Raw genomic sequence first — 23258 nt, 5'->3', positions numbered from 1 at the left:
ATGCTAAATATACCAGAGAAAAAGGTAAATGAAATGGTGAAGTTACTACCTTCAGCTCGCTCACCCATAGATTGTCGGTATAAACACAAGATGGCGGATATAAAAGGAGCGTCACCCCGGTTCGCGAGAACCAAGGGGCCAAATAAGGGCTAAAAAGGGGATGCATTGTGCCCTCACGAGATACAAAAACGAAAAATGGAATACTCAACTTAGATGAAGGAGCTTGGGGCTCTGGGGCAGACATGCTACGCCAAAAACACTTGAAGAGGACAGCGAGAAAAATGTGCGGATACTGTAGCGTGCTAATACAGGAATGAAGCCTTCGGGTGGGAGTTGTAGAAGTAGCGAGCGGAAGATAGACGTAAAGTAGTCGTTGTAACGCCACCTACCTATAGAGGGGTTTTGAGAGGAGTCTTCTAATTGGCAGAAAACCTGTGGTAGTGGCTTCCACTTGCCCTTGTGTTTATACCGACACCCTATGGGTGAGCGAGCTGAAGGTAGTAACTTCAGCATTCCATTTAGCTTTTTCTCTGGTATATTTAGCATCTGTTTATACCTAGAAATGTGTGCTACAGGGACATTTTACCGGCGACACAGGTCGAATCCAGAAATAGAATTTTTAAGGAGAGTGATTACCCTGGTGTTTGGGAAATAGCGACAGTTTTACCCTTTGTCAAGCTTAGGAAAGATTCATATATCCCTACAAGCTATAGACCAATAGCTTTAACATCCTGTTTATGTAAAGTTATGGAAAAAATGGTAAATTTTATGGTAGGGTTTTTAGAATCAAAGAAGATTATATCATCTCAGTGTGGCTTTCGCTGTATGCACTCTTGCACAGATGTATTGATATGTTTGGAGAATGCAATTTGTCAGGCATTTGCTTCCAAGCAGCATTATGTGGCGGTTTTCTTTGACCTAGAAAATGGTTATGATACTACCTGGAGGCATGGAATTATGAAAGTCTTGCATGAAATTGGTCTGCGTGAAGAACTGCCACTTTTTATTAAAGTTTTTCAAAAACCGTTATTTTAAAGTCAGAGTAGGTATTACTCTGTCTAATTTGAAAGAACAAGAGGAAGGAGTACCACAGGAAAGTGTGTTAAGTGTCACTCTGTTTGCCTAAGCCATAAATGGGATAGCCTCAAAAATTCCAAAAGATGTAATGTCAACAATGTTCGTTGATGATCTATCTATTTCGTGTGCTGCATCTAAAATGTCTGTTGCAGAGCGAAAACTTCAGTTGGCAATAAATAAAGTTAACAGTTGGGCAGCTGAACATGGTTTTCAATTTTCCTCTGCCAAAAGTGTTGTTATGCATTTCTGCCATATCAGAGGGGTTCATCCAGACCCAGATCTGTTTTTAAATGGACAGAGGCTTGCATGCTTACAGGAAACAAAGTTTTTAGGCCTCATCTTTGATAGCAGGTTAACATGGGGAGAATGGTGGTTCAAAATTGGCATATGGGTCAGAAATCTACTTATCAGCAACTACGAGAAGATTAGATACATACTACTTTGAATGCAGTTAACCATGGGGGAATTAGAATTGCAACAGGAGGCTTTAGATCTTCCCCAACATCTAGTTTATTAGTGGATGCAGGTGAAATGCCCCTATATTTGATAAGGAAATTTGCCTTGTTGAAATATTGGTACCGCATACAAAGAACTCCTGAGTCCTTAGCCTACAATACTGTTTTAAAGACAATTTTTGTATTCATGAAAGATATGCTTCATATCCAAAGCCTTTTGGATACAGAGTAAAATGTGCCTTAGAGGAGCTCAATGCAATAAAAGGAAAAGTAATTCCAGCAAAATTTTCAAGATTCCCTCCATGGAAGTTGCCCTCTGTGAAATATTGTATTTCTGGTTGCAAGGCAGGTTGTTCAAATGATATTCTTAAACAGAAATTCCTTTGCCATGCTGAAAAGCATGATAACTCAAGGCAAATCTTTACCGATGGCTCCAAATCTAGTGCAGGCTTTGAGTTTGGAGTGGTATACCCTGATAATAGTATTTGTGGTGCATTATCAAATTCTGCTTCTATTTTTACTGCTGAACTTTTTAGCATTTTAACAGTACTAAAGAAAATTGTAATTTTAGAAGGAGATAATTTTACTATTTTTAGTGATTCCAAGAGTGCCTTGGAAGCTTTGGCATCTTTTAATACAGTATACCCTGTGGTACTGGAAATAACAGAGTGGCTGTTTTTATTAAAACTAAAACAGAAGGCAGTTAACTTCTGCTGGGTTCCTTCACATGTTGGCATTGTTGGAAATGAACGAGCTGATGAACTGGCTAAGTCGGGTACATAAAAAAATCCAAGAAGTATAGCAATTCCTTGCTCAGACTACATTCCTGAAATTAAAAAGATGGTAGAATTAGTTTGGCAATTTTATTGGGCAATAGAGAGCAATAATAAAATGAGAAAACTTAAGATGTAATCAACCCCTGGCTTTATATGTTAGAAGACTGTCGGAAAGAGACTGCATTATGTAGGTTACGGATTGGCCACACACGGATTACTCATGGTTTTTTTTAATGAACAATGACCCTGACCCATTTTGTGAAGATTGTCTTGTTTCCCTCACTGTAAAACATTTAATAGTAGAATGTCCCAGCTTAATGTCAGTAAGGAACTGCCATTTTAACGCAGTTGAAAGAACGGATTTTAAACTGAATGCCATTATAGGAAGAGATTTTAATGAGGATAGCCTTTTTAGTTACCTTCAAGAAGGTCTTATTGAAAAATTTTTGGTTAATTTGGTCATGATGTTTGATTTTGTGTATATGTGTTTGTATGTGTTAGTTGCTTTCAGGTCTTTTAGATCGTTAAATTTTTATGTACATAAAGTTTACTACCAATTAATATAATATTTATTACCATATATAAAGTTTTAGTACTTTTAATATCTGTTTATTTCACAGAATTGTGTAGAATCTGGAAGTATGCGGGATGCCTGTGTTGCTTGTATTTTTGTTTACAATTAATTTGAAATAGGTGTGTAGATGGGATGGGTATTTCATGGGTTCTTGGGTTCTCTGTAGTTCTCAGACAGATTTTTATGTAAACATATTTATAGATTTTTAATTGACTTTTCCTTTGTAATTCCTCTTAATGATACGGCGTCATTAACCTCGTTGTTGCGGTGCCAGTAAGAACTAAAAAATCTATCAGTCAACACTTGCAATGGCTCTAAAGTGTGCAAGAAGTGTTTCCAGTAGTAGCAGAAAAAGGGAAATTATTAGATATGATTGAAATAGAAAAAAATATTTTGCCGTGAAAAGTAGGAAATTAGAGGAACAAATTGTTTTTATGATTAAGTGTAGGTAAAGCGTATGTGAAAGGTTTGTTGTTGCCCCCATGAGTGTAGGATAGTGTTGGTAAAGCAGTCAAAGCTCTAAGTATGTGGATAGAAGACATTCTATGCCAGAATGTTTTAAACCTATATGAGAAATTCAGTAGAAAAGCTGTGATGGTGGATAAGTTGATTCAAGCATCAGTTTAACCAGAAAAGTATGAAAATTACCGTATATACTCAAGTAACGTGCGATCTTGCATATCATGCGACCCCCAAATTTTCACCAATAAACAGTGGTTTTGTCATGTATCTCATGTATCATGCGAGTTCCTTTTCCAAGAGCGTCAGTTCATAAGGTTGGTGGTTTAGTATGCTAATGGCCGAGTCATTCAGATGTGTGCTGCTGCTAGTCAAGTTACGGTAATTTTCTTACTAATCTCTAGAATTGAATAGAAAATCTCAAGATTAAAAAAGAATCCCAGGATAATAAAATAATTGTAAAAATAACACGCCTTGGAGTCCCAAATCATTCTCTTCTCTCTCTCTCTCGTCTCTCTCTCTCTATCTCTCTCTCTCATAATAATACTGTAATTTGAGTCTTTCACCAACGGGTATCAGTAAATGTGTAGACATGTGCGTGTTTAAAAAAATGTGCAGTACACACACATTCCGATGTTTCGGTTTTGGGAATTTTTCAGATTTCGGAAATGTGAGGTCAGATGCATAATCAAACAAACATCACTACTGCAGCAAAAACATTTTTTCCCTTTATGTTTTTCATTATTGTTATTTATTAGTTACAGTTTATTTAAATAAATATTAATAAAATACTGTTAAATGAATGTGAGATAATTAAGATCACCTATAACAAAATAGTGGGACAATTAATACCATATGTTCACTAATAGCTATTATTTTTCAAAACAAACATTCCGTAAAACGCAAAAAATATATGTACATGACAATCAAAATATAATAATGTTTTGCAGTTCAACTTGTGAATTTTAACAATAAGTATGACTATATAATATATTTCACCACATCGATCTTGAAGTTGTAGAGTCGTAAAATTTTGAGGATGGTCCGGGAAAAGGATTTGTACTTCGTGATTACGTATCGTTACAACACCATGTGGTATTTTCATACCATTATTATGTTGATGACGCATCGCTACGACACACTGGTATTTTTCATACCACTATACATTAAAGTTACAATGGTCATATTATATTATTGTTTTCACGAAGAAATAATTATATAAAGAAAATTATTGAGTAATTTTTGCCGTCAGCAGTCAGAAAATCACGAACATGGTAACGTTCAAAACTAGTGCCATCCACGGCATATGTCTATAAATAGAACAGAAGCAGAGGGCAGTCATTGGATAACAGATCTCCATGGCTACCAACCAACCAATCAGGTGTTAGTTATACTACTCAGTGAATTTCTTAGAATGAACATTTACACACGCGAAGCTAACGATGATGTGTGTGTTTTGCATACAATACGTAGTTTTAGGTTTTATTAGTGTAAGTATTTTACTGATTACATGAAGAATAGAATTATTCCTTCTCATTACTTTGAATGCAAAATGGTTTGAAGATTCTTCCGCAAAAAGAAAAGAAAAAAAATTTCTTTAGAAGATGATACCTATTTACTAACGCGGTTGACATAGCTTCAAAACAAAATTCAGCTCTTTAATCTCTGGAAAAATGTTAATCTTTCTGTTCGCTGGTCACACCCTTTATATCCCCGGTGACTAACAACAACAACATTTTTGTTTTTTTTGTTTTATCTTCCAAGATGTAGGTATTTATTACCTGTAGGTACAGCACATTTTTTAACAATATGCCCATACACACACACACACACACACACACACACACACAGTTGCGCTTGTGCTAATACCTATTGGTTTCAGAGACTCAAGTTAACACTTACAGTATAGTTGAGAGGGGAGAGAGAGTTCATCCTAGATGGCCTTGGTTCCTCTCTCTATCTCTCGAGGAATGTCAAGATTTGTTCCCTGCTCTTTGTAAATTTAGTACATGCGACTGACAGCAACAAAATTCATATTTTTTTTTTCTTCCAGATATGAATTACCCGTACTGCACATTTTTAACAAGCATGAACACACTGCATTATACTCTCTCTCTCTCTCTCTCTCTCTCTCTCTCTCTCTCCTGCTCTCTCTCTCTCTCTCTCTCTCTCTCTCTCTCCGTCAATTCAATTTATCAGTATCTTTTCCTGATAGACAAAGTAAATATTTAGGACTCCAAGGCTTGGCATATGTCAATTATTTTATTATCTTGGGATTTTTGGTTAATCTTGGGATTTTCCATGGTCAACTCTTGGGATTAGTAAGAAAAATGCGATTATTTGAGTAGCAGTAGCAGCAGCTGCAGCGCACATCCAAATGAATCGGGTAAGCCTAGCACGCCAAACAATAGTACATATTTACAAAATGAGCCGAGCTCTCTGGCTGGGCTGTTTTGGTCCTCCCACGTGTTTGATCGCATATCTGCCAAATTTATAACATTTCTCCCATTACAGATATCAAATATTATCTTTTCCGTTACGCAGAATTCTAAATAAATTACGTGGGTTCACGATTGATAAAGTTTTTTTATGCAATAACAAGAAACGGAGTCAGATTCTCTATCACTATGGCATCTCATTTTGGTGCTGTTGCGAATATTTCAACCAGTGCCACGTGCGTTTAAATCCATACTGACTGTACAGTCTGGAGGCAGTTCTCCCTTCTACACATATCTTGATTTCTTTATATCGTAGGTATAGAATAAATTGGTGAGCAAGGAAATATGAAATAAAGTATAACAGAGTAAGTTTGACGAGTGAGAAAATAAACAATCGTATACAAACAGATTCTCTCTCTCTCTCTCTCTCTCTCTCTCTCTCTCGTCCTCTCTCTCTCTCCATCTCTCTCTCTTCTCTTTCTCTCTCTCTCTCTCTCTCCTCTCTCTCTCTCTGACAAAATAATAGATAGGAAACAATGACTGAATATTGCTTGAATGCGATATGGCAAAGTTTTGGCCTGACTGAAGTGTGGAGTGACTTTGACACCGACTACTAGTTATTCCTGGTCATCTCACATCCATGGATAGACATCAACTTCACAGCCGAGAAAGGGCAATCGTATACAAAATAATTAGGTATGGAAAATGCGAAATGCGGGCCTATGTTGTCCCATAAAAAAAGCTCTCGCTCGGATAGCTGAGGTTTAGGAGAGAGAGAGAGAGAGAGAGCAGGGCCGAATAGGAAGGAGATTAAAGTACCTGGGAATGAAAATCCCTTATAATCTTATAATTATAGCCTCGGGGTTTGTCTCAAGGACATTCAAAGGTCTGTCAAACACGGGCAGTTGTTGTTTTTGTAAAATTAGCATAAGGGCAGATCTTTAAAAGCCACGCCAGAGAGCTCGCCACGGTGACAAGACTATACCTTTCATATGAAGATGAAATGATCAAAGATCTGGAAGATGACGAATGTGACTACCTTCCATATGAAGATGAAATGATCAAAGATCTGGAAGATGACGAATGTGACTGCCTTGATGGCGAAGAATTCAGAGCAGTATTTGATGATACGGACACGGAGAGCGACTTGGGAGGATTTTAGTTTATTAATTTTATGCATTTTTTTTTTACTTTGATAAATTTTCACTTAACTGCGTATCCTAAAATAAAAATAATAGTTCAAGTAACAAATGTTTCTTTTACTGAGTAAAACAAAAAGTAAAAATTCCTTCGGTATTGTGCCTTAATCAACTGATTTGGAAAATATAGATGGTTAGTCTAGAACAGTTAAACATGCTGTATAAACCAAAATAATGGAAATGGCTCACGATCGCTCTTTTGTATTTTAAAATACAATAGTAATATGAGAATGCATACAATATTATTGGATATAGTGAAGTACAAATAAAGCATAACTTTTTAAAAGATCTACTGTTTTCCTTCGGTAGTAACTATCGCAATCTGCCGATTTGGGAAAGCATAGACGGTACGCTAATTTTATACCGCGTGTATGATGCGACCCCTTTAAAATTAGCTTCAAAACTAGGTTTCAAAAGTCGCATAATATGCGAGTATATACGGTACTCAAGAATTGGCATCTGCAGACAAAGAAGCCACCATGTTTCCCAGATTCACTTGTGTAATCAGTAGAAGTAATAAGGAAAACACACTTGAGATGAAAAGCCTAAAAATGATCCCCTTTTCCTGAACTTTCAGACTAGAATAGGTCTTTCTGGTCTTCCAGATCTAAAATTCTTTGTTTTGAAAAGTTTCAACAAGGATATTAGTATTTGAATCTTTTGGCATGTAGATTTTTGCATCATGCTTGTGATTTTCAGGAATTATCAGATAAAGTTACTTGCACAAAAGGCAGGAATATTTTTGGCCTATTATTTGTTACAGACTATTGCAAATGCCAAACTTCACATATTGGTGTTCATTCTACAGAGCCTTTTACCATTCCTTCACTTAAAAATTATGTCTTACAGTTGTACCTATAGAAAACCAAAGACAAAACTCAGGAAAGGTGTGTGTGAATTATTAGATCCATCACAAGGGATACTATCTTTATTGGCGCAAGATGATGATTATTGGAGTCTGAAAATGCAATGGACAGAGAGGTATCTCAGATTGAAAGTTAGTTGAATGACATGAAAACTTTATTGTCATTGTTCATTTTTATGCGTATCATCATTTTGTCAATGTTGTGTTAATGAAGGGAATTTGCAGATGTCAAACAACATTTGATGATTTTTTTTAACAAGATATGATCTAGCAAGGTACTGGTTTGTAATGTACTGTTTTAATACTTGGTTTATTTCTGTGGCTTTGAATTTTTGCAAATAGTTTGTGAACTTTGTTGCCAATCTTACAGACCAGTAGGCTATTAGGACTCTTATTTGTTTTTATTGCTTTTCTTGATGGATTTTTCTCATTTAAGATTTTTTTAATGATTGAATGTGAGATTTTTGGATAAAATTTGCGTAAAATATTTTATTTTACATCTAAATAGTTTCTTTAATTGCAGTAAGTAAGGATCCAAATGCTATATATTTGGCCAGAAAGCATGGTGCAAATATTGTAGTGTCTGCAAGTACATTGAAAGTCATCACAGACAATCCTGGACCAAACTTTGACAAAGAATGGGACATACCAGTTGTGGTTCGCTCATACAATATCAAAGGTGAGGCTACATTTATTTTTGTATATGCACCACATGGAAGATTGAATGTAATTCATGAACAAAATGAGCAGGTACTGCAAGACATTGAAAAAATTCTGTTTGTATGATATAGAAATTATTTCCTTCCATGACCATTGCTTATGTACTAGAATCTACCAAAATATGATAGTCTTACAGGGCATGGGAGACAGTCTCACCTAAGTTTGGCATTTTGCAGTTACTGTAATTTTTTTCACTTATAAATATCTGTATGGATAGCCATCCCTTGCCATATAACGGCTTACTCATTGCAGTCTCACACTATCATGGATTTTTAACTTTTATATGAATTTTTGTTGCCCATTCTCTCTCTCTCTCTCTCTCTCTCTCTCTGTTTATTGGCTGTAATTATATATTTCTAATGGTAAAATGTTAATGATAACTTTAAAATGATAATATCATTTCAAAGATTAATACAGTAATAGAATAGTAATTTAAGGTATATTTGATGTAGGATGATACTTTAAGTATACATTTGGTATTTGAACTTTCAAGATAGGCAGTTAAAAGCATTTTTAGTGGTGGTTCTAAGTATTTATGGATTCTAGCTATTCGTAGGGAGTCTGCTATGCATCCACCATGAATACTGGGGTTCACTAATCACATATATATATATATATCTATATATATATATATATTATATATATATATATATATATATATATATATATTTTATATCTATATATATATTAGATATATTATATATATGTGTGTGTGTGTGTGTGTGTGTGTGTGTGTGATTAGTGAACCCCAGTATTCGTGAACATACAATAATTTTGGGTGTTGTCTGTTTCTGTTTATTTGCAAATCTTTTCAGATGCTGATGGTAATGAAGAGCAACAGAGAATTGTCTTCATTGATAAACCCATGCCAAAGAAGATCTGGACTCCATCAGAAAAGAAACAGTTCTTTTTCAAGAAGTCAGCTTTGGCATCAATGACGGAAATAAAGCGTCTACCATATTTTAGGTAAGTCTTATTTCCAGATTTTCCCTGGATGCTGGGTAGGGGAAAGGTGTTGTGACAATTATTGAATAGATTTTGTCTTTTTGTCTGCTGTATGTTACAGTTTTTGCCTTTCTAGTCAAAGAGTAAATTTTTAGATGACTGCTATTTAGATGCATTAGAGTGTTGATACAGTCATTTGTTCATTATTCGAACAAGTCCATAAAGTAACTGTCTGGCTGGTTTCACTGACAGTAAGGTACTTTTTGTTGCTCCAGTCTTGAGCACCTGAGTGTCAGGTTTGAGGTGCTTACTACTGTTTGATTTTCCTGATTGTCTTGAAGAGAAAGTAATTCTAAGGGACCATTTAGATCTGGATTTATAGAGCCAAATGCTCTTTGGATAGTGTCAAATTCCAATTAATTGTGGGTGGAAAATTTTTGGGTCTTCCAGGGCAACTCTGTCCCTTCCTCACCTGAACTTTTCATTACCACATACGTACTGTAAACACTCAGTATGCTTATAAAAACAACCATCACACTTGAAACTGAAAATTATTGCAAAGGCAATTAGCTACCTTCCCCCCCCCCCCTCCCCCCCCCCCCCCCCCCCATATTTGTAACAAAATATATTGCATAAATACTCTTTGAAAGGCAATGCTTTTTCTGTCTCTAGGAAAGTGAGACAGTTCGGTAGGCAGGTAGCATAATTGTGCGTACCCACAGCCTACCTTTGTTTTATGACCCTTAATGTATGTTTATACAGCAACTTCCTTGTCATTTGCTACCATATTGTATTATCATACACAAGATAAAAATGTGTAAGCTATGTCTGAAATATAGACCTAGGCTAGCCCAGGTGTTACACTCACAGTAGGCTATCCATTTGCAAAAGTCAAGTTGGCTTTTTCAGCTTTATTTAAGATAATGGTGATTATAATGAAACTGTTACATATTTTACTTACAAAGTCAATTTATACTGTATTATTATATTGATTGATATATTACGATTGTAGCATGTATGTATAAAAGAAAACTGATTGTCCTGTCACTAGTATTATTGACAGTTTCAGAATCAGCTGATTGAGCCTACTACAGAAAGAATTGGGAAAATGATTTTTTGCTTGCTAAAAAAAAATGAATGTAATAAAGAGATTTTGACAAAGGAAAAATCTATTTCCGGGGGAAGACCTGTGTCGCCCGGTGAAATGTCCCTATAGCACTCATTTCCAGGTATAAATAAATGCTAAATATACTAGAGAAAAAAGCCACATGGAATGCTGGAGTTACTACCTCCAGCTCGCTCACCCTCATAGGGTGTTGGTATAGCACAGGGGCGAGTGGAAGCCACTACCACAGATACTTTGCCAATTAGAAGTCTCCTCTCAAAATCCCTCTCTAGAGAAGTGCCGTTACAATGTCTACCTTCCGCTCGCTACTACTACCTCTGCCAAAACCCTCATGCCTGAATTACGCACCCAAGCTTGGGCCAGCTAAAGGGTGGGGAAAAGGAACAGAGAGGGATGGGTTCACCGGGCAACACAGGTCTTCCCCCAGAAATAGATTTTTCCTTTGTCAAAATGCCTTTTCTGGGTTCGACCTGTGTCGGCCTGTGAAATAGTAGCAGAGAATTGGCCATACAAGCTTGGTAAACAAAAAATTTATATGAAAGGAAAATAAAAATTTTCTTAAAATTATTGTTTTAATAACCAAGGTAAGAATAACAAATTAAGCACCTAATATGACCAAATCCATACTATCCTGGGAAAGGGCAACAGGTAATGAACATAAAAACAAATATAATAATGAACTATGTACATGTACAGGAGTGGGTTGATGAGCAATCCATTCCGGAACAAAAGGCAGAAAGGCAGGGATTACAAGCGAGGCAGTTAGGTGAGAGTGAGTACCAAAAGATAATTAATAGCAAAATAATAAAATACAGATATAGAGTAACATAACTAGGCCGTATCAGGGGAGACAATGTTCCCTGCAGCCACTGCCGAATATTTAAGGGCCTCTAGATTTTTCAGATAGTGGCGTTTAAATACTGTCGGGGATTTCCAACCCGTATATTTTTTAAAATCCTCGAAGTTCATATGATGAAAATAATTAACTGAGGTAGCCACTGCCCGGATATCATGGACATGAGGGACTGAATCCGGATTGGCTTGTTTAATAAAATAAAGAATTTGTTGTCTGATTGCCTTCAAGGAAATGGTTCCACCTTTCTCTCTAATAAAAAGAGGACCTGAAGACTTTTTAGAAGTTCTGTTCAGATAAGATTTTAATGTAGTAATAGGACATAATAATGGGTCCTGTGGAAGAGGGACAATCTTCCATGGAGACCACCTGTTTTGTGGGTCTTCATTCTTTGCTAAGAATTTCCGATCTGGAGAGAGCAGAACTTCTGACGGGAGGAAATCAATATGATTTGGTTCTCTAGAGAGAGCCGACAGTTCAGATATTCTGGCGCCTGAGGCCAGACTCATTAAAAATAATGTTTTCCTGAGAAGGGTTATATATGAGCATGATTCGTTATCAGTATCTGAAGCCAACCTGAGTACTTCATTCAAAAACCAGGAGACCTTGTAAGGGCGGTCTACCGGTCTCAGACGAGCACATGCTCTAGGGATAGACAAGAAGTACGAATCTGTTAAATCAGTATTAAAGCCAAACTGAAATATCTTCCTTAAGGCAGATTTAGTTGTAGTAATGGTACAAGCAGCTAGGCCTTTTTCGAAAAGAGTTCTAAAAAATGAAATTGTCAGATTCGTAGAAATCTTCTGGACATCTGATTCTTTTAGAAAGATGGCTAGCTTCCTTACTGCCGAATCATACTGCCGGAGTGTTGATTCTCTTTTGTCTGACTCCACGAACAGGGTATTTAGTGGGTCAATACTAGCATCCTTCTGTGCCGCAAACTTCATGAAGTCCATAAAGTTAGGGCATTCAGAATTCTTGATGAAGCTGACACAGTCCGAGTTTGTACTATTTGAGTCAGTTTTGGGTTGGGAATCCATCTGGGACGGAGTTTCAACTCTAGTAGAAGAGGAAACAAAATGCTCTTCGGCCAGTTGGGTGCTACCAATGCTATTTGTCCTCTGAAAGATCTGAGTTTGTGTAGAACTTTCAGCAAGAGGTTTATTGGCGGAAATAGGTAAATCTTCTGCCAATTGTTCCTGTCTATGGACATCGCATCTGTGGCGTGAGCCAGAGGATCCAGATTGGGAGCCATATAACATGGAAGTTTGTGATTGGACTCCGCGGCAAATCCAATGGAATGATTTTGTGTCCAAGGACCACTCCGACTCCAGCAGAGTTGTTCTGGATAGTGAGTCTGCAATGACATTCCATACTCCTGCCAGGTGAGTAGCTGACAGGTGCCAATGATTTTTCGTTGCTAACGAAAAAATTGCAATCATTACATGATTTACTTTGCACGACTTGGAGCCCCCTCTGTTTATGCATTGAACTATCACTGCGCTGTCCGAGACTAGTCTTACATGACTGTTCTTGACTGGAGCTAGACGTTTTAAGGTCAGAAAAATGGCCATTGCTTCTGGTACGTTGATGTGGAACTGGTGGAATGTTGTCGACCACGTTCCTTGAACCTTCTTGTACTGAGAGTAGCCCCCCCATCCGCTCAGAGAGGCATCCGTGTGGACTATCAGAGACGGCGGGGGAAATTGTAGTGGCACTTATTTGGAAAGACTCCGGACTTCTGTCCATAGGCGGAGTCTTTTCCTTAATATTGGCGAAATCAAGGATTTTTTGTCTCTGAACTTGTTGTTGGCTCTTTTCCGCCAAGCCCGATTGATATCCTTCAGTCTGGCTTTCAACAGAACATCTGTTATTGAAGCAAACTGAAGTGAACCTAAGATTCTCTCTTGGGTACGACGAGAAGCCCTTTTGTTCTTGAGGAATTGTCTCGTAGCCTTTCGCTATCTCTCTGCACTTCTTTGGCGGAAGAGATAGTTTGTGTGTGGTTAGGTCCCATTGAATTCCCAACCATTGAAAGCGAGACGCCGGAATGAGACTGGACTTTTCCTTGTTGATCTGGAAAACCCAGGTAGTCTAGGAATTTTATTACTTTGGCTGTTGCCTTGCGACATTCCTCGTCATTGGTTGCCCAAATGAGCCAGTCGTCTAGGTAAGCTACTAACATTACCCCCTGAGCTCTTAGTTCTTGGACTACTGTCTCTCCTAACTTGGTGAATACTCTGGGCGCTATGTTGAGCCCGAATGGCATGACTCTGAACGAGTAAGCTTGTTTTCCTAGTTTGAAGCCTAGGTGTGGAGAGAGGATTTTTGCTATCGGTACATGATAGTAAGCATTGTAAGATCGATAGAGGTGGTGACGACCCCACGGGGAAGTAAGGTCCGCACTTGCGAGACGGTTAGCATGCGGAACTTGTCGCATTGAATGTATGAGTTGAGACGGGACAAGTCTAGAATCACTCTTCGTTTGTCCAAGTCCTTCTTCAGCACACTGAACAAACGTCCTTGAAATTTCAGGTGACTGACTTTCTTTATTGCCTTCTTTTGAAGAAGGTCTTTGGCATAGTCTAGAAGGTCTGTTGTTGGAATCTGATGGAAACTGACTGGTGGAGGAGGCCCTTTCTTCCTTCTCCACCCCAGACCTTTCGATACAATACTGTGGGCCCACATACCGAAGGTCCAATGGTCCCAGGAGAGGTTGAGTCTCCCGCCTACCTGCAGAGACCCATTGACTGGTTGAGGTCTTACTTCCTCTGCCTCCTCTGAAGCCTCTGCCTCTAGAGCCAGCTCTCTGCCGGTAAGCACCTCTGGCTCTGCTACCCCCCTGTGTTTCAAAGGAGGCGTTGAAGGCTAGGGAAGTCACTAGGGCAGCCGAACTCGAAGGCTGTTGAGTTGGTTGACTCAGCAGCAGAACAAACTGCTGATGTGGTTGTGCCTTAGATGTTGAAGGCTTGCTCATCTGGGAGACAGGAACTGCCTGTACTACTGCTTGAGAATGAGAGGTCTGGAAAGGCTGATACTTCCTAGGCCTCTTCCTACTTTTGGATTGTGGTCCGGGGGTCTCGAACTTCCTTTTGAAGGGAAGTCCCCAGCGGACATGAAGGTTCTGGTTAGCCCTAGCCGCCTCGCTGAGGACGCTGTTAACCACATCCTCAGGAAAGAGGTTGGCCCCCCAGATCGATGCCTTTATGAGCTTGTTAGGCTCATGCCTGATGGAGGCATTAGCAAAGACATGCTTCCTGCAGGCTTGTCTAGCCACTATGAAATCATAAGGGTCCGATTGATAACCCTGCAGCAGCGACTTCGTCAGGACCCGGAATAGAGGCTCCTCTGCAAAGACAGAAGCTGTCAACTCTGCAGTGGTGACTGAGTTAATTGACCTGCTCAGCCTACATCTTGCTTTGAATTCCGTCTTTATCATGGTATCTGGAATTCTAGGCAAACATTCACTGAAGCCGTTAACTAGCCTACTACTAAAGGGGCAGAAGACGGTAGGCCAACTGACACCCTAAAGGAGGCAATGGCCCAGGCTACACTCAACAAAAATAATTCATAAAATAATTGATGAGGAATTATTGGAAGTACTGATGAAAAAGGGGGGGGGGGGGGGGGGGAGAAAACCGCACCCTGCTAAGATCCCAGCGCAACCCTCCGAAATCGGTACTGATCCGGTCAGGTAGGCTATGATGGCTCCTATAAGGACGCCACGAAGAGGACGCCTAGAACCTAACTCAACCCTCCAAAATCGAATCTACCGATCTGGTCAGGTAAGACAGGCCTAGCCCATACATACATAACAAGAGAGAAACTCTAGTCCTGGGCCACCCTCCAAGCAAACATATCTGCCTGGTCAGGTTGGCGGTACAAGGAGCCACTAAGGGTGGTGGAATATACTCAGCCCGCCTAGCCTACCCTCCAAAACCTAGCCTAGGTCTGGTCGGATAGGCCAGGGAAGGACATCATGAAGAACTTCCAACCTCATCAAATAACAATAGTACAAGACTATAATTGAAAACTAAATTAGAAATATACATGCATGAGTACCGCGAATGAATGAGGAATCTTCACCTCTAAAAATAAACTGGCGTACCGCTAGGCTAGCCTAGGATGCCAAAAACACAATACTCGCTCATAACGTTATGAAGCATATCACCGTACGCACGAAAGGGAACTAGCGTGCTCCTGAGGCACTGATGATAACGAAAAAGGCCCTATAATAGGCTAATAACGTAAGATAAAACCGTATAAAAACAAAGCCTCAGTATACGTCAGGAGCGAGACGAGTCCTATAATAGGCTAAAAACGTAAGGATAAAACCATAAAAACTAGGCTCTCAGTATTCGTAAGGAGCGAGAATGACGATAAAGAATACGAAAACAGTAGCCAGCTTATACAGTGAAGTGCTAAACGGTGAATAAAATACACAGCGAGATAAAAACAGGCAAGTGCCGTTACAAGGACTACAACATCTACCTTCCGCTCGCTACTACTACAACTCACGCCCGACGGCTACATTCCTGTGTTAGGGCGCCTCAATGAATGCACATGTCTTTTTCGCTGCCCTTTTTTCTGTGTTTTTTGACGAAGCCATGTCTGCTCCAGAGCCCCAAGCTTCTTCATCCAAGTTGAATATTCCATTTTACGTTTTTGTATCTTGTGAGGGCTCGTTGCATCCCTTTTAGCCCTTATTTAGCCCCATAGTTCCGAACCGGGTGATGCTCTTTTACATCCGCCATCTTGGGTGCATCATTTGCCACATGCGTTCTTTTCCATTGTTTGTTTATAACTTTACTTCACTGTTTGCTTTTATCTGTTTATACGCTTTTTCGCTATACTTCCATCATTATTCTAGCTCCTGTCGTATCTTGAGCTTTGGTTTTACGATTTTTATCCTTACGTCGTAGGCACTAACTCGCTCCTGACGTACTCTGAGGTCTCTTATTTGTTTAATTTTCTTTTTTCTAGCCTTTGGCTTTTGTCCTCAGTCCCTCAGGAGCGTGTTCGTTCCCCTTCGTACGTATTATTTATTAATTTTTTGTCATACGCGAGTAGTGTATTTTGGCTTCTAGCTAGCCTATAGTATGCCAGTTTTGTGGAGAGGGTGATTCCTCTCTCTCTCTCTCGCGATTTTTATGCATGCATTCTTTTATTGTATTTTCGATGTTAGCCAGTAATGCACTCGATTATATGCACATTTTTGATAAATATTCATATTCCTTGTGAGGTTGGAAGTTTTTGCGTTTCCTTCCCTGACCTACCCGACCAGACCTAGGCTAGGTTTTGGAAGGTAGGTCAGGTAGCCCTGCCCCTCCACCCTCTCGGCCTCACCCTTACTGCCTCCTGCCTACGCTACTGTGCTTGCTGGGAGAGCGGTCCAGGAGAGAGAGTCCCTCTCGTGTCATGTTTGTTGGGCTTAGACCTTTCGTACCTGACCAGATCGGAATTTTTCGATTTTGGAGGGTTTTATTAGGTTCTATCCGTCCACTTCATGACGTCCTTTGGAGGCCGAGCTAGCCTACCTGACCGGATCCGTACCGATCTCGGAGGGTTAGGCTAGGTCCTTGCTGGGTGCGTCCCCCCTTTCCTCCTTTTGCAGTTCTTCAAGTAATTCCTCATCATTTATTTTATGCTTGTCTTGTTGTGTGTAGCCTGGGCCTTTGCCTCCTTTAGGGTGTCAGTTGGCCTACCGTCTTCTGCTCCATTTAGTAGTAGGCTAGTTACAGCTCCCGCAAGGTGGTGGGTCACTGATCGATTGCTGTGGCCAGGCTTTCACGACTTGTCCAATCTCCTCCAGAACCCCCCCCCCCCCCCCCCCCCCCGTGCCTCCCCCCCCTCCCCCCCCCCGATGCGCCGGTCTTGTCCGGCGCTGCCTAGTTAGCTTGCGGTTCAAGTAATCCTACCGATGAACGGCCGCTAGAGCATAGTATATCTTTTTTTTTGGGGGGGGGGGGGGGGATTGTTTGAAGGAGATTGGTTGCTAGTAGTTTGTGTAATCTCTTTAATATGTCTCCGGACCCGTAGACCTCTGGTCAGGTGTGGTCTACCATCACACCAGCCAGCAGGCTATACACCGGATTGTATGTACCACTGCTCCGCTGCTCAGTTGTCTTTCCTCCCTGTTGTCTCCGCCTCCCCACTCATGGGGGGCGGAATTGGGCTTAGAGCTGCGTTTCCAGTTACCTTTGAATTGCTTCTCTTCCCGGTGCGATCAGATTCAGGCCTAGGTTTTACCTTTTCCCTTGTTCTGCTCGTATCAGCCCGTCTCCGCTGGCATTTACTATTATGATAACGGGATTATGGACTCTGGAGTAGGTGAAGCCTTTAAGAGATTACGTTAGATTATATATATTTTATTAGCCTCTGTAGGTATGTCTCCGGTTCCGTATTGGTTCCGACGTAGTGTGGTCTACCATCACACACGCCAGGGAAAATATACCGGAGTTATTGTACCGTTGTTTCTGTTGCTCGGTTTTCCGTCTTCTTTGCTATCGCTGTTCCCCATTTTGGTGAGGACAGAACGGGGCTCAGATAATGCGCCTACATTTGATTACGTTGCATTATTCTGCTGCAATGCGATCAGACTCGGGCTTAGGTCTTACCTTATCCCTCTGTTCTGCTCGTATCAGGCCCTCTCCGCTGGTTATAGCTTTACCGATCCCAAGGACGGATTCCGGAGCAGGCGGAGACACCCAGAGCTTTTTCTATTATCCAGTAAGTTGAAATTGATAACCTATATTGCCTTTAACTGATTAAATGTCTGGTTAAAGTGCATCCATTTGGCCGGAATTAACTCCGGCGCCTCTACTTAATGATACTCATTTGACTTTTCAACTTACAGGTGTCGGGATGTCCGGCCACCCTGTATAAGCCGTACGGGCATGAGGTCCTGCGATCTCATGCCAAATGCGCCATCCCGGTAAAGGATTATTTGGTCTGGCACCCTGACACCAGCACAGTTTGCTACAAACTGGTCAGGATCGTCTCAGACGAGTCGGAAAGTAACATTCTCGTCTCATTGTCCGTGAAATTTCTTTGATGCGGGGGATCCTAATTTGATTATTTTTACAGGTTAGTTTGTCACTCAAGACTGCGACCATGACGTCCCTGAAGTCCTGGGTGGGAGGTTTCGGCAGGAATGCCAAGGCCGGACAGCCCTACGTGCTGTCCGAGGATCAATGTTCCCTCCTTTACCCAGGCGCTCCGGTCTCGGCGGCTGGACCTGCTTCTGTGGCGGATCCCATTATTGAGGGCATCCATCAGGAGACTCAGCCCCTCCCGGAGGATCAAGAGGGCTTATGTGACATGGTGACGGAGGAAGTCGCGGCCATCAGCCTTCACCGCGAACCGATGGCCACAGAGGATCAGGAGGTAGGTAGGGAGGTAAGTGAAGCAGGTAGTCTCCCATTTAGTCCTACTCCTCCTTCTCCCCCTTCTTTCTAGGGCTCTCCTACAAAGTCCGCCCCCACTTGTGATATTTCGGCCTCGGTCATCCCCAAGGTCAAGGCTTGGAAGACAAGATCCCTACCAAAGGGATCCAAGCCTTCTCCAGCAGGCTCTGCAAGGTCGTCTTCGGCTCCCAAGCCGTCGACTTCCTCTTCCAAGGCTTCTCCCCCACCCAAGGGGTCGAGATCCAAGTCCTCCAAAGCCAGGCCGACGGAGTCCGGCTTCGACCAGGAGGCCTTTGCAAATCTTCTAATGATGAAGATGAGCGAGGTAGTGGACTCCAAACTGGAGTCGGTGTCCACTTGACTCGCCTCAGGCCTAGAGACCTCGGGTCAATCGATCTTGTCTCTGACCCAGAGGCTCCAAGCCCAGGAGGAATTAGTGTCCGGATTCCTCCAATCCGGGACCACACCACAGTCCATGACGGTACTGTACGCATCCAAGCTGCCGCCATTCGAGAACAGCAACCCGTGGCAGTTAGCTCTGCACGCCCCGTTCTCGGATGGAAAGTTGATGATTGAAGGTTGCGGAACCCGACCGGTAGAAGACTTTGAGTTCTTCCCGGCGGGCCTTCAATTTCCCTTCCCGGGCTACGCTAGACTAGCCGAAGATTCGCTAGTCAGGGTAGACAAAGTCCCGAAGGAGACAGTCATCTACCTAGGGACCAAGCCCAGTCTGCATGGGTCCGCAGCCTTACAGATTGGGACTGCGTCAACACAAAGTTGACGCCCCATAAAGGATGCTTCACGATGTTTGTGGCCCCACAAGGAATCCCGACTCCTTGTACGTCGAAAATGGTGGAATTAACTCTGCAAACTGTGGTAGAGGAGAAACCTTTACCTCAGCTTAAAGAGACGGAGGCTACCTCCTTGCTCTTCCCAGGCGATATGGAGTTTTGGGCTGACGCTCCAGCAATGTTCACGGTGGGCAGACTCGACCCAGAGTGTGCCTCCGCCCAGTACAGTGAACGTTTGCCTAGAATTCCGGACCCCATGGTTGAAGCGGAATTTGACGCGAGATGCAGGCTGAGTAGGTCGATTAACTCAGTCACCTCGGCTGAGTTAATTGCTACGATGTTCGCTGATGAGGCTCTTTTTTGAATCCACACAAAGTCACTATTACAGGCCTTCCAGTCGGACCTGTATGACTTTATAGTGGCTAGGCAAGCCTGCAGGAAGCATGTCTTTGCGAATGCATCCATAAGGCACGAGCCAAACAGGCTCATAAAGGCTTTGATCTGGGGTGCCAACCTCTTCCCTGAGGACGCGGTTAACAACGTCCTCAGCGAGGCAGCTAGAGCTAACCAGAACCTTCGTGTCCGTTGGGGACTTCCCTTCAAAAGGAAGTTTGAGGCCCCCGGACCACAATCCAAAGGTAGGAAGAGGCCGAGAAAATATCAGCCTTACCAGTCCTCTCATCCTCAGATGGTTGTCCAGGCGGTCCCTGTCTCCCAGTTTGGCAAGCCTTCAACATCCAAGGCTCAGCCACACCAGCAGTTTGTCTTGGTTCAGAGTCCTCCAGCTCAGCAACCCTCAACCTCAACAACCTTAGTGGCCTCCCCAGCCTTCAACGCCTCCTATGAGTCGCGAGGAGCATTTCGCGGCTACAGTATAGGCATGCAGGCAGTAGCAGAGCCAGAGGTGCCTTCCGGCAGAGAGGTGGCTCTAGAGGCAGGGGCTTCAGGGGAGGAAGAGGAAGCAAGACTGCAACCAACCAGCGAGACCCCGCAGGTGGGCGGGAGACTATATCTCTTTCGGGACCATTGGACCTTCAGTCTGTGGGCCCACAGCATTGTTTCGAAAGGTCTAGGGTGGAAATGGGAGAAAGGGCCTCCTGCCACCAGTCAGTTTCCACCAGACTCCAATGACAGACCTACTAGACTATGCCAAAGATCTCCTTCAAAAGAAGGCAATAAAGAAGGTCAAGCGCCTAAAGTTTCAAGGACGTCTATTCAGTGTACCAAAGAAGGACTCGGACAAACGAAGAGTGATTCTGGACTTGTCCCGTCTCAACTCATACATTCAATGCGACAAGTTCCACATGCTGACCGTCTCGCAGGTGCGGTCCTTACTTCCCCGTGGGGCCGTCAACACCTCTATAGATCTTACAGACGCTTACTATCATGTTACGATAGCAAGAAACTTCTCTCCGTACCTAGGTTTCAAACTAGGAAAACAAGCTTACTTATTCAGTCATCATGACATTCGGGCTCAACATAGTGCCCAGATATTCACCAAACTAGGAGAGACGGTAGTCCAAGAACTAAGAGCTCGAGGGGTAATGTTATTAGCTTACCTAGACGACTGGCTCATTTGGGCAACCAACGACGAGGAGTGTCGCAAAGCAACAACCAAAGTAATAGAATTCCTAGAGTATCTGGGTTTCCAGATAAACAAGGAAAAATCTCGTATTGTTCCGGCGTCCCGCTTTCAATGGTTGGGAATCCAATGGGACCTAAACTCGCACAAACTATCTCTCCCATCCAAGAAGGCCAGAGAGATAGCGAAGGCTACGAGACAGTTCCTCAAGAACAAAAAGGCTTCTCATCATACCTAGAGAGAATTCTAGGTTTGCTTCAGTTTGCCTCAATAACGGACGTCCTGTTGAAAGCCAGACTGAAGGATATCAATCGAGCCAACGACAAATTCAGAGACAAGATCTCTCTAATTCCACCGATATTGATGAAAAGGCTCCGTCCATGGACGGAACGCCAGAGCCTTTCCAAGTCATTGCCACTGCAATTTCCTCCGCCGTCTCTGATAGTCCACACGGATGCCTCTCTGAGCGGTTGGGGGTGGGGGGGTTACTCACAATACAAGAAAGTTCAAGGAACGTGGTCGAAGATGTTCCGCCAGTTCCACATCAATGTCCTGGAAGCAATGGCCATTTTTCTGACCTTAAAATGTCTGGCTCCAGTCAAGAACAGTCATGTAAGGTTAGTCTCGGACAGCACAGTGATAGTTCATTTCATAAACAGAGGAGGCTCCAGGTCAAGCAAAGTAAATCATGTGATGATTGCGATTTTCTCTTTAGTGACGAAAAATCGTTAGCACCTGTCAGCTACTCACTTAGCAGGCGTAAGAAATGTCATCGCAGACTCACTATCCAGGTCGATTCCGCTGGAGTCGGAGTGGTCCCTGGACATGAAATCATTCCATTGGATTTGCAATCAAATCCCGGGCCTTCAAGTAGACCTGTTCGCCACGGATTCCAATCACAAACTTTCGTGTTATGTGGCTCCCAACTTGGACCCTCTAGCTCACGCCACAGATGCAATGTCCATAGATTGGAACGGTTGGCAGAAAATTTAACTATTTCCACCAGTAAACCTTCTAATGAAAGTCCTGCACAAACTCAGATCATTCACGGGACAGGTAGCGTTGGTTGCACCCAACTGGCCAAAGAGCAACTGGTTCCCTCTTCTACTAGAATTGAATCTCCGTCCCAGACGGATCCCCTGTCCGGAACTGACTCAAGTAGTACAAACTCGGACTGTGTCAGCTTCCTCAAGAATTCTGAGTGCCCTAACTTTATGGACTTCATGAAGTTTGCGGCCCAAAAGGACGCTAGTATCGATCCACTAAACATCTTGTTCATAGAATCAGATAAAAGAGAGTCAACACTCAGACAGTATAATTCTGCAGTGAAGAAATTGGCCATCTTTCTAAAAGAATCAGATGTCCAAAGATGACTATGAATCTGGCAATTTCATTCTTTAGAACCCTATTCGAGAAAGGTCTAGCTGCTAGTACCATTACTACAACCAAATCTGCCTTAAGGAAGATTTTTCAGCTTGGCTTTAGTATTGATTTGACAGATTCGTACTTCTCTTCAATCCCTCGAGCATATGCCTGTCTGAGACCAGTAGACCGCCCTCATGCAGTCTCCTGGTTTTTAAATGACATACTTAAATTAGCCTCAGACACTGATAATGATTAGTGCTCATATATAACCCTTCTTAGGAAAAGATTATTCTTAATGAGCCTGGCATCAGGCGCCAGAATATCTGAACTGTTGGCTCTCTCTAGAGACCCAAATCATGTCGATTTCCTTCCGTCGGGTGAAGTTCTACTATCCCCGGATCGGAAATCCTTGGGCAAGAATGAAGACCCACAAAACAGGTGGGCTCCGTGGAAGATTATTCCTCTTACACAGGACGCATCATTGTGTCCTGTCGTCACTCTTAAATCTTATCTGGCCAGAACTTCCGAAAAGTCTTCAGGTCCTCTTTTTATTAGAGAGAAAGGCGGAACAATTTCCTTAAAAGGTATTAGACAACAAATCCTTTATTTTATTTAAACAAGCCAATC

At 41.9% G+C, this 23258-nt stretch overlaps 1 protein-coding gene across 1 annotated transcript in view; it reads left to right on the top strand.

Annotated features, from left to right (window-relative positions):
* The window catches only part of LOC135222065 (little elongation complex subunit 2-like), a 211647-nt gene that overhangs the window by 46935 nt on the left and 141454 nt on the right, over positions 1-23258 (top strand). Inside the window, exons 4-5 of the mRNA XM_064260216.1 lie at positions 8367-8522; positions 9379-9529. Coding sequence (XP_064116286.1) covers positions 8367-8522; positions 9379-9529 — 307 coding nt within the window. The remainder of the gene's footprint in view (positions 1-8366; positions 8523-9378; positions 9530-23258) is intronic.

This window comes from Macrobrachium nipponense, chromosome 3 (assembly GCF_015104395.2).
Source record: "Macrobrachium nipponense isolate FS-2020 chromosome 3, ASM1510439v2, whole genome shotgun sequence".
NCBI classification, from domain to species: domain Eukaryota; kingdom Metazoa; phylum Arthropoda; class Malacostraca; order Decapoda; family Palaemonidae; genus Macrobrachium; species Macrobrachium nipponense.
The sequence above is the reverse complement of the archived record's forward strand: the minus strand, read 5'-3'. Positions and strand labels throughout refer to the sequence as shown.